Below are 19,376 nucleotides of genomic sequence, written 5' to 3' on the forward strand. Positions count from 1 at the left end.
TCCTTTGTTATATACTTAGTTATTATTCCTTTGTTATATTGTTACTTATGTAATCTATGGATTGAAATAGGAAATAAGAAAATAACTAAAAGTTTGGTTTCTTCAACAAAATCCTTGCATTTCCATTTTGGACACTTACACTGATTGTCATAGTAGCAATAGCAGAGTTATTAAAAGACATTGTGCATGGCTGATCATCAAGAAAATGTTGTGAAAAATAACGATAATAAAAATATTAAAAGCCAGCCTGTAAAACATAAAAACCTGATGAAATTAAGGGAAATGAAGCATTAATTTAAAAAAGCTAAACTTTTTTATCCACTGGTTATTTTCTTTGATTGGGAAAAAGAGCACATTTAAGGATATTTTCGAGCAATGGGATTATTTTCTTATAATTACTTTCTGGTATCATTTCTTTAAACTGTTTTACTCACTCAATTGTGAATAAAACTAAGTTTTAGATAATAATAAGTCTTTTGTACTTTTGTATATCGTATTTGTGATATACAATATCAATAATCATTTTCTTCTTTCTAAGATTAACTTGTGGTGTGGCATGGTAAGAAATGAAAGTCTAACAGAGTATTATTGATCAGGTTACATTTCCATAAACATGTATAAGCAAGAAAGACAAAGTCAACTAATTTGATTATTATTGCTTTTTATATATTTCTATCCATATGAATTATACAACACCATATAAGTCTTATATGCCATACAGTTTTTGCATATTGTAGAGTATCAAATATATCATTGTAATATTTGTCAATCTCAATTTCTCACACATTGTAACAAAGCAAATCCAGTACTGAGTTGTTTTGTGGACAAAAATCTCAACTATTCAATAATATTTATCAAAATAATATATTCACATATTGTGAGTTCATTGACCCTAAATTATTAACTTTGGTCATGTGACATGAAACTTGCACAGGATTTTCAGTAGTACTTGATTACTCTTACATCCAAGTTTCATGAACTAGATCCATAAATTAAAGTTATGATGGCAATTCAAGAAATACCCCAACATGGCCAAAGTTTATTGACCCTGAATGACCTTCAACCTTGGTCATGTGATTTGAAACTTGGGCAGGATATTCAGTGAAACACCATTAGCCTTATGTCCAAGTTTCATGAACTAGATCCATATCCTTCTAAACTTATGACATCACAAAAAAAATCTCAATGTTGATTTCCCCAACGTGGTCTAAGTCCATTGACCATAAGTGACCTTTTAGCTTTTACCTCAGTCATGTGACCTGAAACTCACACAGGATGTTCAGCAATACTTGATTACACTTATATCCAAGTTTCACGAACCAGGTCTATACACTTTCTAAGTTATGATGCCATTTCAAAAATCTTAACCTTAGGTTAAGATTTCAATGTTGACGATACCACCGCCGCCAACACAAAAGCTGCGCCTATAGTCTTGCTCTGCTATGCAGGTGAGACAATATGAGAAAATTGTCATCTGCATCCCTTTCATTTTCAAATTTTCTCTTTCCCTTATTTTAAAATCCTGGACCAGCCAAAGATAAACAGATATTAAAAACAATTGTAGGCTGATGAAACATCCCATTTTTAAGCTGGGAACAACATAGTTTATGAATATCAGTTCAATCATACACATATTCTTCATTCACACTTTTTAATACATGCAAGTAAGAAATAACCTACAACCGGCGAAAAACATCGGACAAGGCAGTAAAAGTTTATATGAAAATAAGTAAATGATATATACAAAACACTAAAATGGTACTAACACTAATAACAATCTATAAGAAGATAAATTCATAAAAATCTCAATGTTTCCAAGTGAGATTACATGATGGCCGTATGCAACGCGGGGGGGGGGGGGGGGGGGGAGGGGAGCAATTCCCCCCCTAGAAATGTTGAAACTTGTTTTTTTACTTAAATTTCCACAAATTTTACCAAAGCATGCACAAATCCTTCTATTTCAATTTAGAAAATACAAAAGCGTCCCCATGACAAACCCAGTCAATTCGCTCCCCTCCCTTGGGGTTTTTTTCGAAAATTTCTTGCATCTTGTCCCCCCCCCCTGCATACGGCCATTCATTACACATACATTTCAATATCATCATCAGCCATATTAGTATGAAAGATAAGTCATTTTTATTCTATAATGGGGTAATTCAGGTTGATTTTAATGATAATAATAATATGACAAGAAAATCATGACCTTTATTTCATTGCAAATTCTTTGTGCACTTTTAAGAATGAGAATTAAATATATTGCTTTTTTGTTCACAAAATAAACAAAATACAATCAGAGTAACGATACAGATCCAAAATATCACACACAAAGAGTTCATTATCAATCAAATAAAAATAAAAGAAATGATGAACAGGAACTGAGGTAAACAAACGTGACTTTGGCTTTATGTACATGAAATATAATGGAAGGGTTCTTAAAGCTAAATGATAGTAGTTGCAGTAAACACTGATTTTGTGAGAAAGTCTGTAAAACCAAGGTTAAGTATTACTATATCATCGTGGATCTAGATCTGGTACAGTTACTCTGTGAAATCATATAATCTAAGCTGAAAAACGATCACACTGAAGATCGCCAACACAGATAGGCACACGTGGGACAGTATATTATTATTGCTGGAATAAAGACCCGACGGAAGTGCCCGAATCCGCGCTTATTTTGCTTATTTCTCAGCAATTACACAATTTTTTCAAGAAAGTCCTTTGGCACATATTTTTTATTCATACAAACAGACACTTTGGTGGTCATTATATTGGATTCTGTAAAAAGTCATTTTGAGATCGTTACCACAACTGGCATTTACCTTTAACACAGATTTAAAACAGAGTAGAGTTTGCATTAGACTCAGAGTCAATCATATACCACAGTTTAAGTATTTTTTTCAACCACTTTGTGCAAAAATATCATTTACATCTTCTAAGTAAAAAATGATTGATATCAATTGTAAAGTTGCAAGAGAAATTTGCAATTGATTGCCAATATTTCCTGCATCACCCTGGCTAAGGATGTTTACAATCTTGCTTGCAACGTGGATGATTTTTCGAGTATCTGCTGGACGAGTCGAGTGGTTTCCTTGGCGCATCCCCAGTGTAGAGTCACTCCATTGCCTTCGTGGCCATAGTTATGAACAACCTGGTGTAATGAGGAGGATGTCAAAGGAACAATAAAAAGACATTTCAAAGGAATTTGAATTAGGGGGGAGGAGCAAAGAGAAAATTTGAAAGTAGAGGGGGCACAGATGTATATATTTTTATTCAGCTTTATGGGTGACTCAAAACACAGAGGGAGCATATGTCCATATCTGATTTTTTTTTTACAACTGATCATTCAAACTAATCAATGCAATCAATCGTAGAAGTCAGTCCCATGATCAAATGCTAAGTTTTATGCAGTGGCGAATCCGGGGGCGCAAGGATGCAAGCTCAATCTACATTTTGATAATAATCCACAGGCGTCAATCCACACTTTGCCACTCTCCACCCAGGTGCTAAATGGGTACCCGGTAGGATGCGAAAGTTATTGTATGTTTGAATTTGCCAGCGCCATTATGAGGCTGCAAGGAATGCTCCCCAGGGAGTGGAAATTGTGCACTTTTTGTGCGGGATTGAAATGAATCCAATGACCGGGGTAACAATATGCTGTAAAACGCTATGAGCCGTTATGGAAAAAGCACTATACAAAAACTAGATATTATTTTTATAACAAACTATTATATATATTCATATTGTTATATAAATAAAGAAAATTAACATCTGCACCCCCTCTTTTTAAAAATCACGGGTTTGCCACTATTTATATTACAGTCAATAGTCTGATGTACATTTAAATCCTTGCTACGATTACTAACCTCTATTTTCAATGCACCAAAGTTCATAGTTTCAGCCTCTAGTCGGACTCCTTTGGAACGGCATGGTCTCAGTCCGACCAAATGTTTTACAACCTCACTTCCCTAAAAACAAAAATACGATCAAAACTTAATGGAATTTGGCCATTCAAGCACCAATACCATATTTATACATTGGTAGATACGCATGCAGTCTCCAGCTTCTAACCTTCTTCGGACATAGGTTAGGAGAAGAAATAGAAGTCATATTTGACTTTTTTTTTCATTTAGGTCTATTAATTACTTCGGAAATAAAGAAAAAAAAAAGCAAGATCATATTTTTGGTGGAGCTTAAACAGACTTGATGCCCAAATAATAGATAAATCATCACCTGTTTGACCTTTTCTGAAGCAGTAGACTTGTGTAAAGAGGCTATAGAGTGGGGGAAAGGGCTATGATTCTGTAGCTTACCATAATAATAATAATGATAATACTGTATGATACTTTAAGTGACCTTTTCTGAAGCAGTAGATTTGTGTAAAGAGGCTATAGAGTGGGGGAAAGGGCTATGATTCTGTAGCTTACCATAATAATAATAATGATAATACTGTATGATACTTTAAGTGACCTTTTCTGAAGCAGTAGACTTGTGTAAAGAGGTTATAGAGTGGGGAAAAGGGCTGTGATTCCGTAGCTTGCCTTAATAACAATAATAATAATAATTATAATAATATTCAATATATATAAAGAGCTTAATATGTTTCTAAGCACTGCATACCATTACCCTGGCTTTAGCACGGCTACTCTGATCGAGTGATGGAACTGTTAGTACTTACCTTCAGATTTGGTAGTACTTGTGATGCCTTATCTAAGATGTATTTAGCATCCTCCTGGCTTGGTTTGGTATCCCATCTTCCATGCTGATATGTTCCACCTAGGACCACTTGTCCATTCCTGGGGGTGGGGGTTGGGAAGGGGGTAGGGAGGGGTAATGATGACATTGAATCATAAATCATTATTTGACAAAAGACAAAATAGCATGTCGTCCTTTTAAGCCCATGTAACAAAAGTTAACTTGATGTTAAGTCAATATGAATTTACATGAATGAACTTAAATACAAAACAATATGTCTTCATCAAAATTGGATAGAAAAAAGAAACAAATCAAATTATAAGGCACTAAACATATTTAGTTCCATAATATAATGGTATGCAAACAAAGGATGTAGAAATTGTGAGATAATGAAGTCAAATCCACCATTTTATATGTCAAAGGTTCTTATAGATTTGATCATTAATCACTCCATTGCATTGCAATGAACTACTATGATATACTCTATTCCATGAAAGAGTCAAGTCTTGGAAGTAACCAAAAAAAACAACTAATGAACGAAACAGACTGGCTTCGGAGTTTAATCTATTAGATGACATCAAGGTAGAATCGAAAGAAAATAATGAAGTGGCTGGCTGGATATTGATGGCTGTCATAAGATTAAATTCTGCACATTGTCACATATCCATAAATATAAATCTTTTCAATTTTAATACGACTGTGACGATGTAATGTACTGTAATGTAATAATGACAAATAACAGGGAGAGACTATGAGTCCCCTTTTGGACTTGAACTTATTTGTTTCTGTTACCTTGGAAACACATAGAATGATCTATTGCCCAATCCTTTCATCCCGGCCTTGAGAGAGTACAGGATAAAGAAATGCTGCATCGGGGCTCGAACCTGAAAGAAAACATGAGATTCACTTTGAGCATCAAGTATGAAAGGAGAGTAATTAGGCGGTGCTGCACCATCCCGAGTTTGCTCAATCTCGAGATTTTAGCCAGATTGGCCCTCTTCGCGATAAATCTCAAGATTCAAGAAATCCCGTCTCCACCATCGCAAGAAGAGCGATTCCTGCTCGAGCGAGGCATCGATGCATTATGGTCTGACGCCGTGAATAGATAATCCCGAGTGCGTCTGCACCTACGAAATTTGCGCTAATTTGAAAACTCGGGATGGTGCAGACGGCCCTATTGAAGAGTGAAGAATTCAGAGTGGTAAAAGAAGGCAAAAGTGGGGTGGGGAGAGAGATAGAAGAGAGGGGGAAGGGTGGTGGAGTGGAGGGGAGGGGGGAGAGATGGAGGTGTGTGAATGTGTTTGTAATATAGTTCCAAAATTTATTGATCAAAATCCACACATATGATATTGGATCATTCTCAATTTTACAAACAAACACTTATATGAACGATTACAGCGAGACACAAAGTTACAAATCAAACATATAAATAAATATCAATATACAAAATACAGAAAAATTATGGTTAACAATTTTCATGTTGAGCCCTAAAACATATTCGATACATATTCAAATCAATTATTGACCTCTTATAGCATAGGTAAAATTACATGTTTTTCTTTTTTTTTCTTTTGAAAGTTTCTTTGCACAATTTTTAAATATGTAATTTATACTAGGCTCAAATCTCAATAAATATAATTAAATAAAACAGCCTATCAAAAGGATGATAATTATCACGGATGGGAGGAGTGAGAGTCTGCAGTGCAGGACGGACCCCCACCCCATCCCTAAATGAAATAAAGGTTGCAAAGGACAAATATTTTTCAATTTTAAGACTCGGAAATAAAAAGAACTTGTCATATGAAATAATGATAAAGAAATTAGCCTGAAAGAGGGAGGGAGGGAGGTGAAGTGAAACAGTAAGAAAGACAAGAATGACAGAAAATGAACTGAGGATAAACTGATGTTCATTATCTCTTTAACATCCCAAGGTAAATGATAAACAAATACCAAACCTTGGTTGAATTACTTTCTCAAAGTAGTAATATTATCAACCCAGTAGGCCAGGGCCCTAGGAACATTTTTTTTACTGGGGGGAGTTGATGTAAATTTGAAAAGAAAAAAAAATTGGTCCCAGGTAAATCTTGGGGTTGCTTCAGCACCTTCAGCACCCCTGCTTCCCAGGGCCATGTAGTAGGTAGTGGTTGTCTCATTTATCTAAATAAACTTGAATACTTTTACATTTTCGGTCTCTTGATTAAAGTTGAACATTCTCTTTCAGGGGCCGCAGAATGGTTTTGAAAGTGGTGGGGGGGGGGGGCTTAGTCAAAAGTGGTGTGCTGACCATTCAGAAAATCATAATCAGATGGTAATTTTTATGTTTTTCTACACGGTTTTGGAAAAAAGTGGGGGTGGGGCTGAAGCCCAACCAAAACCGTAGCCCTTGTCATTCAATAGCATAAATGACATTTTATTATCCAGATTTTTTTCCTTTTTTCTTTTATTTTCAACAAAATATAAATCAAGTAATTAAAGTCAGGTACATCAAGTCAATACAATAAACAGGATTGCATAATCCCTACAGTTTAAGTAAATAACTGGTACCAGAACATCTAAAATATACAATCAACAAAAAAGTATCACAATAATAAAAAAGAACCCTGCCATTTTATGTATTTCATGAGTATGCATTCAAACAGTTTTCCAATAAAAACTGGATAACTGCTACATTGAACCTCTTTATTTGTCAGACGGTCCATATTCCACTGCATTTTAGTTGTGAGTAAAGAAGTATGTGCTGTACACAACACTCACCCCAATAAAAGGTACCCATAAAAGATTACAAATAAAACGTAAAATGAAATGAAATGACATCATATCAACTTTGAACAGATAATAGCTCAATCTTAACTGTGTAAATTCATAAAACAACTTTATGTTATGATTACTTCCATAAAATATATTCCCTTGTTTTGACAATATGTCAACAGGAAGAGAGGAGGACGTGGTTTATATGTAGTGTTGATGAGCCAAATATGATGCAAAAATGAATGAATTGTATTATGTATTTTCTCTAATGGCCTCAAATTTCAATATCATTCGGGAAAAGCCATGTTTCATAATGGTGCATTTATAAAAATAGAGCATAAATAGGAAAAATTGAAAAGGGCACAAAATATCAAAGGCCGGTGAAGAGGCGAGTGAGGTCGATCATTTGGGGCTTGAATCGATTTATTCCCCAACTCGATCTGCAATTCAATTGATTTGACTGAATGCCTTTGAAATTCACCAAATCATAGTATTTATAGTATATCAGACAGTGTTCTGCATGTGAACAATATATGATTCTACCAATGACCTTTCATATTGATCAAGTAAATTTATCCACATGCTCAGTTATACTTAATCATGTTTTATAGTAATTCATCACATTTTCTACCACTCTGTCTTCCAAAGGGATATGACCTTATAGGGATGCTCTGGGCTGAGAATATTTATATCTAAATAAATTGAGTAAAATTTACAGAGCAAAATGCTAAAACTTTCATCAAAGTCCGCTAACAAATAAAGTTATTGAATTTTAAAGTTTAGCTATATTTTGTGAAAACAGGTATATGCACGTCGTCATGAATATTCATTTGGTGGACTGATGATGTCACATCCCCACATTCCTTTTTCTTATGTTATTACATGAAATCATAACTGTTTAATTTTTCATACATGTGTAAATGATGTGTCTCCTTTATGATGAAATAAGTTGCGGCAATAAATAACTAATGCACTTACTCAGATGTCAATCCAATTGTTTTAGTTCTTGGTAGAAAAAAAATGAATAAACCTAATTTCATATAATAAAATACAAAAGAACATGTGGGGATATGACATCATCAGCCCAAATGAATATTCATGACGACATGCCTAGACCTGTTTCACCGGAATAATGCAAATCTTTAAAATTCAACTTTGCTATCCAATTTTGATCAAATTTCTAGCATTTTGCTTTGTGAGTTTTACTCTTTTTATTGAAATATAAATATCTTCAACCTGGAGCTTCCCTTTAAGGACTATAAATCAAAGGTTTAGTGTTTTGACAGGTTGAGTTATAAAGTCGTATTTTCTGATGATCCTTCTGCCATTTCGGCTTGAATTAAGAATAATTATTCCTTTGATCAATTAATTGAAAATTGATCATTGACCAAAGTGGTTCATGCTTCTTCTTCTTTTTGAACGAAGCAATCAATTAGCTGAACAAGCTGATTATTATTTCACTTGTTTGCAAAATACATACAAGTACTTTATGCAAAATTGATTTTAAGTATAGGAAGGGATGGGGAGATAATAAAATCAGAACATAACAAATGTGATGTTGTATTCTGGTTATATCCTCAGGGTCTAGCGACCATCCATTTTCTGCTACATATGATACAAGAGTTTATTATCAATCCAAAGCAATTAACAAGTCTATTCCATATTAAACAAAAGGAAACCAAAAGATAACTATCTGTTTCAAGCATGACCTAAACTTTCTTTGAAGAATGACCCCCCCCCCCCCCTACAGTCTTGATCCTGATGATTGTGTACATTACTAAACCAAGTTGTCTGAAAAAAGGGTTAATTGCCACTTGGTCTACTCCCACTTGGTCTACTTTCCACTTGGTCTAATTCTACATGGTCTATTCCTAATTTTTCTGCAACCAGGTGGGTGTTTCATAAAGTTGTTCGTAAGATAAGAGCGACTTTAAGAACAACTGGTGATCCTTTCTTTTGGTAAATGGTATACACCATTGGCCATGGTTTAGCGCGTAAGAAAGGTTCACCAGTCGTTCTTAAAGTCGCTCTTAACTTACGAACAGCTTTATGAAACGGCCCCCAGGTCATTAACTGTTTTAGAGCCATTTGGTCTAATTATCATGTAGCCTATAATCCATTTATTTGGACCAACATTTTATAGTCTATATGATTAAAGATAGATGCCAGGGGGTCGTTTCATAAAGCTGTTCGAAAGTTACGAGCGAATTTAAGAACGAATGGTGAACCTTTCTTACGTGCCAAACCATCGCCAATGAATATACCATTTACCACAAGAAAGGATCACCAGTCGTTCTTAAAGTCGCTCTTACTTACGAACACCTTTATGATTCACCCACCCGTTTTGGTAACGATTGCAAAATGAGTTAAAAATAATCCCATAAAATTACATCCCAAACGTTTGCATGACTGTTGAAGAAAATGCATAATTGATAAGAAATTAGCAAAATAAGCACTGTATTTTTTCAAGCAATATCAATACACTGCCCCACGCTTTTATATGTTAGTGATCATTTGAATTATCGGTTTTGAGCTAAGATTTCACCTAGATGAGTTTTCATTAATTTACCAGATCTAGATGTATGATGACATGGTGATAATTAAGCTTGATTTAAAAGACTTTCTAAAGAAATAATTGTTTGCTGGAATACTTTCTTTTACCTTTAAATAAACTTATGAATCAAATCCTCATTTGACTGAGTACAAAATAATATTAAGAGAAGGTGGAGTTAAGACCATCTTAATGGACCGGTTTCACAAAGGTGGTTTTTAAAACCATCAGTTGAACCCGTGGTTTATGCAGATTTCCTGAATAAATTACGCTTATTTACCATGTATATTAAAAAAATGTCCAATACTGATGCTTGTCACAATGCACCAAAATGATGCCTGTTACCATGGTTAAGTATGCTAATTTAGTCATGAGTCCACTGTTTTAAGAGTGGACTCATTAATTCAAAACTGTGAACTTGTGAATAAAATAGCTTATCTAACCATGGTAACAGGTGTCAATTTGGCGCACTGTGACAAAAGCATGCATCAGCATTTAATTTTTTTTTAATATACGCGGTAAATAACCATAATTTATACATGAAATCTGCATAAACCATGGTTTTAAAAACCACCTTTGTGAATTCTGGCCAATGAGAATGATAGATATTAGACCAAGTGTCGTGTAGACCAAACAGCAATTAGACCAAATTGAGAGTAGACCAAATAGGTTTAGCCCACGTGGTATTAAGACTATCAGACCAAGTGAGAATATAGACTGAAGAGATCTAGGTTCATTCTGCACTCACCCGTATAATTTGACCCCTCAGAGGCTCCAGGGCATCGTCTTGTGCCAGAAACTTTGCTCCTAATCCTGTGCAGTTAACTACTACATCATACACACCTGCAAACTGAGAGAATATAATACTTTATTGAAACAAGGATTGAAATTAATCAAAAATATGATCTCACTTGAATAGAAAATGAATGCAAAATTTTGATTAGAGAAGTGGTGGCAACAGCTATTACACTACAGTCACCCCAGCGAAATGGACTCAAAACGGAACACAGCTAAGACGTCTTTCCTAATAACATAGAAAGGATTACTTCGCCAATTTCGTGAATAACCTGACATCAGAAGTAGTGATAAGCAAACAGGCATATAAATTGTTCCAAATGATAGCTTGAATTACACATCATACAGCTGTAGGTAATAATAATAATTTGACTGGCTCTTCTCTCGGGCCGAAACATCAAATATATTGCCCTTAAAAGAACCATATTTCCCTTATCTAAAGACTCGGGCCAATACGATTCTGTTGCGGGCAACATGTTTAATGTTCCCCTCAAGGCCAGTCAACTACAAAAGAGAAATCATGTTAATTCTTAAAAGGTGTTCAAACATATTCCATTCCTTAAAGTCACAGATCTTTATGGTTATATTTGCCATCATGAAAAGGAATATCACATGAATTCCTAGAAGACCAGATAAAGCGTAATAAACACACAGAAACATATATATGTTTATGTCTTTCTTGTTATCTTTTACAGTATAATTAGATATCTAGGACAAATTATAAGTCACCATTACAAACTACTAAACAAGAATGTGTAAATTGATGAACTACTTCATTATGTCAAATGTGTTAGCATTCTCATGGTGATAATGGGGCCTTGCCTCCACCTTTTAGTTTGCAAATAATATCTCTATTGAAGATAAATCGATCAATGAAGAAAGATCTTTCTTTTTAGGCACCTTGCCCAATGTAGGCCCCTCACAAGCGTCTTTTCGTTGATAATCCTAATATTCAAGTACAGATAAAACAGTGGGAATGGCAGGGAGTCATATGTGAAAATGCAAAATTTTATAAGTTGATTCCTATTATTACAAGGCAGGGCCACAGAGTCTTGGAAACACTTGTGCCTAAGCTACTTGCAACTTGCTGTACAGAATAATTCTTTCTTGCAATTACAACTATTCAAAACCAGCCATACACATCACAGCCACTACACACGTGTGGTGTGTAAAAAGTCTGAGAGTATAAATTGAGACAAATCATTATTATAGAAGACTCAAAGTACATGCACAATGAATAATAGATCAAATACTGCCCTAAAAACGGAAGAAATCAAAGTGACCTACTAACTGACCTCTCCAAAACTGTCGACCTTCCTCTGAATGGCTTTTCCACCCTTTTGTAGAAAGCTGTATGCATTCAAACAATTTTAGGGGGAAATTGAGAAAAAGGTTGCTTTATATACATGTATTATAAAGAGTCCTTATCGAAACTTCATTGAAAGAGTGAGAGGTTGCTAGTTTTGTGCCATTAGTTCATTTGGTCTTTATTTAAGGTTATGCAACCTTTGTAATTCCCTTTTACAAAGGATAGTATCTGCAAGGCCAAAATGTCTGAAAATATGGCCCTATATTAATATTATAATAATAATGATAATATTAATAATGATAATAATAATAATAATTATTATTATTATTATTATTAGATATATTTGACTTCAGATTTTCAGATTTTTCAGCCTGAAGTCTGGCATCCCAGTGCCATATACCTCCCAACTGAAAGGGTCGTTGTTAACATGTATGCTACCATTAGTATGACAAGCCATTTCTTCATTTAATCCTATTTTTTTAATATCTAGCATTCCCTTCTTGGATATCAAGAATTTAATTTCACAAACAACACAAAACATCAAGAAATCACATTATTTATATCAAGATATCATTTTGTAATGTTGAAAAGAGGCAATACTTCATATCAAGAAATATGATCAAATGAGAAATGACTTGTGATACGCACATTGGCCATAAATGGCCAATGCTGGCTAAAATGTCCAGGGCCCTATAACACAAAGGTTAGCGATTAATCGCTAATTTGAAAGAAGATATCTGATTCGTTCCTAGTCAGTCTGCTGAGCAAAATGTGCATGCAACAATGATCTTGATAGGTCATTTCATTTAGCGATTAATCGCTAACCTTTTTGTTACAGTGTTCAGGTTTGACAGAGGAAGGGGAAGTTCACCCTGACAAAAAGTTTATTGTAAAAATAGCAGAAAAAATAATAAGCAATATTGGCGAAGGTTTGAGAAAAATCCATCAAAGATTTAAAAAGTTATTAGAAGTTTAATTATTTTGAATGTGACGTCATATGCAAGCAAAAAGAAAAAAAAATCAATATAATGTCATTTTCTCAAAAAGCTGAAAATGGGTTTTATTGTACTTTCAGTATATCAACAGACAAATTATTTTACTCCCACTGCTGAAAGATGAAAAATTTTAGTCATCATGAACCATCATGAAATTTATGCATATTATATAGAGCAGCTGCTCATATGACGTAAAAATCAAAAACTTAAAAATGAAACAACCTTCTTAATGTTCAGTGGATTTTCCTCAAACCTTCACCAATGTTTTTTATTGTTTTTTCTGGTGCTTTTACAACAAACTTTTCATCAGGGTGAACTTCACCTTTAACTTCTACATTTATTTCCTTTATGGTGGCAGCAGTGGGATATACAAACTCCATCCTTGAAATGGTTTGCTTCCACTTGGCCTACTACCAGATGGTCTAAATCCTAAGAGTGCCTAACAACATCATGGCTATAAAAACCCACTTGGCCTCCTACCACGTTCCCATCTTACAAGGAGTTACGATATCCGATCTACCTCAAGTATATGGAACTCCATCAATGTCATAAATTTTTCTTTAGGAAATCTGTACAATGTCCTTTGAAAACAAAGAGAAGCATAATGAATTATCTAGAAAACAATGAAAGTATGAATATACATCATATCGAGAAAATATTTTGAACAAACATGTATTTTAGATGTTGACGTTGCTGGCTTTCCATAGTTGTGGTTGACTGGATCGATCGTGACTCTTTGTAAGACAGCTAGGCCCTGATGGTCTTATTCTCAGAGTGCCTATTAACAACATCATTGCTAAACACACTTGACATACTATAAGTTTGGTCTTATTACCGTTTGGCTCCACTATCACTTGGTTAAAATGCAATTTAGTTTCCTGTCCATATGCTCTGATTTTCCAATTAGTCAACGACTCTACTTTAATTATACCAGGTGGCAACTTTCCATTGAAATGACTGGTTATAGGGTGGGAGGGGCTGATCCTAACCCCCCCCCCCCCACCCCCATTCTGCGAATTCTGACAGAGAAAATTACATCATGAACATAAAGTTGCAGTCTCATAAAAATAAAAACAAGCTACATCAATGGAATACTTGATTGGGTTTTATCAAGGAGCTTCAAACACATTTTTTAATAGAATAGTGCATACATGACAATTAATAAGGACTTGACACAATTACCAGTAGTCTTTTCTAATGTAAAAAAAAATCATAAGCCTATATAATGAAGTAGAGATGAAGAGTTGTAAATTACCGTTTCATGAGATAAGGGAGATAGATCGGGCAATTGGTTATCATTGTCATGTAGAAATATCCATCCCTGTCAATGACAAAAACAAAAGAAATAGATTACTGAAAGGTTCATATGCATTAATGAGCAGTTTCACTTAGTGTGGTGGCTTAGTTGGTAGAGTGTCCGTCTCACAACCGGGAGTTCAAACCCCGGCCGCGTCAGACCGAAAGACGTTAAAAGATGGGAGTTGCTACTACCCTGTTTGGCGTTCAACAATACAAGGGATAGAGCTACGTCAATCTGGCGCTGCACAGTGGCTGCCGGCTGGGGCCCACAATTAATTGGGCAAAACATATTTTCGAAGGATTTCCATTTCTTTTTCGAACATTAAAATATGGATTTTCATAATTGACAGCAAGGTATGATATATTTTCAACAGAAATTTTCAACTCACTTTGAAAATGAAATTACAAATTTATAATCAATATGTTCCATGAAAATAATTCATAAGAACTGAGAAGTTAGCACAAGAAGATAGTTAAGGTGACATAAATGTATATGTTAGGTGCAATAATTTAGAGACAGTGATTTTCCATTTCAAAAAATGGTTGTCTTCAGTTTCTGAAATCTGTAATTCTGTTTCGACTTGATCTAAAAATTGAAATTCTGTTTTGTCACTGAAAATGTACACAGCAAAAACCTGAATTCCATTTTTGCAAAGGTGAATTCCATGAATTTTTACATGAAAAGTGTAAGAACCAAACAGAATTTCTGTTTTATTTACCGGTAAAATTGAAAATCACTGTCCCTAGATATAGATAACATTGAAAACATTAGGCCTATAATCTAAAGGGGAAAACAAACAAGTCTTTGAAAAGTTTCTAGGCACTGGCAGATCCAGGGGAGGGGGGGGGGGGGGTTGGCAAAGCCAGCCAGTGCCCCCCCCCCCTTTTGAGAGGCACAATTAAAATTTGTAATGTAAAAATGCCGTTATAACACCAGTTATCAATGTCAGTGGTGGAATAGATTTTGTCAAAGCAAGCTAAATTTCTGAGCTATATACCAGAAATTACATTACAATTAAATTTGATGAACATCATTTATAAGCTGAATTGTGTCCTTTTCCCCAGGCTTAAATGGCAGGGTAAACTATCTTAATTATCACTCCCAAACAGTTTTGAATGGATTGAGCCCGGGATTGAGCACCAAATGTGCGGTCAAATTGAATTCATACTGAGATTTTTGACGCAATGACAATTTATTGGCTATCCATATAGTTAACCACAACTTTAGACCAGAGTTGAAATGACACCCAAGTTCCGAATACGGGCCCAAGAACTTACTTGAATGTCGAAGCAAAGAGTTGTTTGATTTCTTTTTGAGGAACTCTTCTGTATCCTATAACATCATCCTTCCACCATGGCTCCTCCTGTATTCAAATAATAAATTCAACAAGACACAACACACCAGAATAATGATGTGCACATAACATAAAATAAAAATCATCAAGGTACTATTTCATAATTTTTTTTTTTAAGTGACTGGTTTTCACTGACTTATTTATTCTCAGCCAATTAGATACCAGGATTTCAGTAGCTTATAACATGGGGAGGACCAGATGAAGCAACACCTTTTGGTCTGCCAACTCCTACCAGACCCACACACACTGCCCATAGATCTGGAGCCCGTCTTAGAAGGAGTCGTCTAAAATCTAAAAATCTAAAATAATAATAATAATGGAAGTTCCCCGTACACCATGCATAATATTGCCCCAAAAGTGTGGTTCAAAACATCCACTGAGAACTCATCCTACCAAAAGATCTTCTTAATGATTTATGGTATTAGACTTCTGAGATGTGAAATTTTCCATTATAAATATCTTGGTATGTATCAATATTGAATAACTATTTAGTCTTAAAGCTCTGCTAATTCATGTCTGACCAAAAGTTTGTGTAAAACATTTATCAAATTATATTTCTTTCACCTCTTTTCAGTGAAAAAAAAAAAATTTCCGAAACATGAAGACTTACTTCTTCTTTGATCATCTCTGGATACAAACGGTAACCGGGGATGAACTCTATTCCAATTTTGGATGCTTCCGAACTCAATGCCAAAGGAATGCTATGATCCCAAGTTTCCTTGCCCCATTTCCTGGAAAGCATGAATAAATCATTATGTCATCTTCATTTAGATCACTCTGCACAAGTCCAGGAATAAGAGATTTATTGGATATATTGTATTGCAATAGAACTCTTTGGAAAAACGTGATCACATATCATATTCTTTGAAAACAAAACCTTTGTTTAAACTCAAATTACCATTAATATACATGTATGATAGATAAAGTGAATGCAAAATAGATGTAAATACATACTTGAACTTGTGGAACTGTGAAACTTTGACAGGATCAGGGAGAAAATGACAATTAGTTTCACAAGCATAAAACATTTTAAAAATGTCACAGCTGTTTCCAGAAGCACTTTCCCGTAAAAATAAATTCAGACAAGCAATTAAATCAATTTATTTCAGAGGGCACTGAGCCCCCAAGCTACCCTAAACTCACTGCTTTGGCCTAAAGTATAAGGTCCATAATAATGTCAATGGTGGATGAGGAGAGTGGAGGAAGAAGAGGAAGAAGAGGGGGAGGGGAGGAGGGGAATTGGGGAGAGGGGAGCAAAAGGGCCCATAAGGGGATCCGAGATCATTGGCGGTGGAAGCCAAAAATTTTAGGGGGGACCACCAAAATTTTTTGACAAGCAAAAAAAAAAAAAAGGTTATCTTATGTAGGGGGGACGCTGGAAAAAGCAAAAAAAAAAAAAAAGGTTATCAACAAAAAGTTGAGGGGGACATGTCCCCCCCCCCCCCCCCCCGCTTCCACCGCCTATGTCCAAGATACATGTAGGTGCTTGAGGGGGAGAATGAGGAAAGTGGCATTTTTTAAGCTCATAAGACGATGTAAACACCATCTTATTATTGCTTTATTTAGTTTAGGAATGAATACTCTAGTAGTAGTACTACTACTACTAGTATTTATGCTACAATATTAAGTTTGACTTTGAGAACATACCGAAGAACATGCATGGGTGTGCCGTTGAGGGGGACTTCCCGGGGATTCCACAAGCCACCAGATACGCTTGATGCCATATGCTCCTCAAAATGTTCTGCTATCAATGTAACCTCAACATTTGGGATAGTTTCAATGATATTGACAGCCGACGAAAGCCCTATAACGCCAGCGCCGACAACGACCACTCTCTTCGTTCTACCCTTTTCCGCTGCCATGCTGAACACTAGTAGACCTATTAAACGTATTAAAATACAATTTGCAATAACGCCTCCATCAGTAGGTAGCAGTTGACACTAGCACTCACTGTACATGTGTACTCGCAATGAATGAGGTCAAAGCAAAACAGTACAGTATATATCAGCACTGCACTGCAGTGCGGTGCGGTAGTGGTGGTGAGAGATCGAGTGAGATTAAACCCGGGAGATAAATTGGTTATATATTCTGTATATACGAGCGAAATGCGAATCCATATATGGCCTGCTCGAGGTCAACTATATATTGATTATCTGGCACAGTGGCGTACCTGGGATTTTTCACAGGGGGGGGGGGGGAACCGTCCGCCAAAAAAATTGACAAGCAAAAAAAAAAAAAAGAAAGGTCTTCAATCACAAATGAAGGATTTCGTAACCAGAAAAAAAATTGACAAGCCAAAAAAAAAAAAAAAAGGGTCTTCAAGCTCGTCAAGGGGGGGGGGGGGGGGGGCAGGGATACGTCCTTTGCATGGGTTGTGGCTCGTCAGGGTGGGGCAGACTGCCCCCTCTGCCCCCCCCCCCCCGTAGGTACGCTATCTGGCACAATTTATTGCACGTAAAAAACAAGACACACTTGAACCATATTTATTTCAAGACACTGCTTTATTAGCTCGCGGCATAATGGTTCACCCTGGGCCCTTATTTGATTTTAGATTTAGATTTAGATTTTATTCATTTTCCGTTCACAAAGCACAACAAAATCAAAGTAACAATACATAGTCAAATTTAAAGTACAATATCAATCGGAATATACGTAAGAATTAGAAGGTATAAACGATGAGAACTAATGAGAACTAAAGTAACTTTGACTAAGGCTATACATGTATAAAACAGAACGGAGGGGCTTGCCAAGAAAAGCAAAGCTTGTTTGGGAGGCAAGCCCCTGTATAACTTAGTTTCAATACGTAACTTAGAGACAACATTACAAAACTATAGTATAAAGGAGAGACGGAAGACAGTTTAAAAGGAGGCTATACAAAATATCAAAGGTAACAACGAAAGAGTGACACAAATTGGAATAAATGATAATAGTAATAATTAAAAAAAAAATAGAAAAAAAAATATGGTTACAATAATTGTGATAATGAGGGAGAAACAGAGAGGCAAATGTAGGGAGAGAGGAGGGGTGCAGGTACAATTGGAGGTGCAAACAGGGGCATGGCAGGTGCGGGAACAGGTCGGCAGGCAAGTTTAAAGGAGGTTAAAAAAGAAGTTTTTTTTTGTAGTTTTTGTTGTAGTTTTAGTTATATGGTAGATTGACTTGTTTGTGTAAAGTATTGGCAAATAAGCATCTTTTTAAGGTTATGTTAAATGTTAAATTATGTTTAAAAATAGTGATGCTTGGGGATTCCTTGAAGTCGTTGGGCAAGAAATTCCAATATACGGGACCAGAAAAGACAAAAGAATTTTTTGCAAGTAAAGTTCGGGTTGGAGGTAGGTGATAAAAGTTTCGTTGTCTTGTAGGATAATCGTGTACAGAAGAGTTTTTGCAGAACATAATTGAAAAAATTGCTGGGAGATCATCTTTATTTAGTTTGTACATAAATTGGCCGAGTTGGAACAGATATATATCATTAACTTTAAGGATTTTGTTTTCAAAAAATAATTCATCTGTGTGAAATCTGAAATGTGTATGAATTATTATCTTAAGTGCTTTTTCTGTAACAAAAGTATCCTATGTAATTGCGTTTGAATTGCACAACCCCATGCCAAAATACAGTAATTGATGTATGG

General features: G+C 35.3%; 1 protein-coding gene across 1 annotated transcript; it reads right to left on the reverse strand.

The window, feature by feature from the left end:
* Positions 1 to 641: 641 nt before the first annotated feature.
* On the reverse strand, positions 642 to 17,797 carry LOC129264367 (D-aspartate oxidase-like). The gene is made up of 10 exons (XM_064102773.1): positions 17,392 to 17,797; positions 16,355 to 16,475; positions 15,668 to 15,753; positions 14,346 to 14,411; positions 12,082 to 12,136; positions 10,740 to 10,841; positions 5,485 to 5,576; positions 4,676 to 4,793; positions 3,864 to 3,965; positions 642 to 3,148 (listed from the first exon to the last, which is right to left on the reverse strand). The coding sequence occupies exons 1-10, from the start codon at positions 17,604 to 17,606 to the stop codon at positions 3,026 to 3,028; spliced, it is 1,080 nt and encodes a 359-aa protein (XP_063958843.1). The 5' UTR covers positions 17,607 to 17,797; the 3' UTR covers positions 642 to 3,025.
* Positions 17,798 to 19,376: the final 1,579 nt, after the last annotated feature.

The sequence above is a fragment of the Lytechinus pictus genome, chromosome 7 (genome assembly GCF_037042905.1).
Source record: "Lytechinus pictus isolate F3 Inbred chromosome 7, Lp3.0, whole genome shotgun sequence".
In the NCBI taxonomy this organism is placed as follows: Eukaryota; Metazoa; Echinodermata; class Echinoidea; order Temnopleuroida; family Toxopneustidae; genus Lytechinus; species Lytechinus pictus.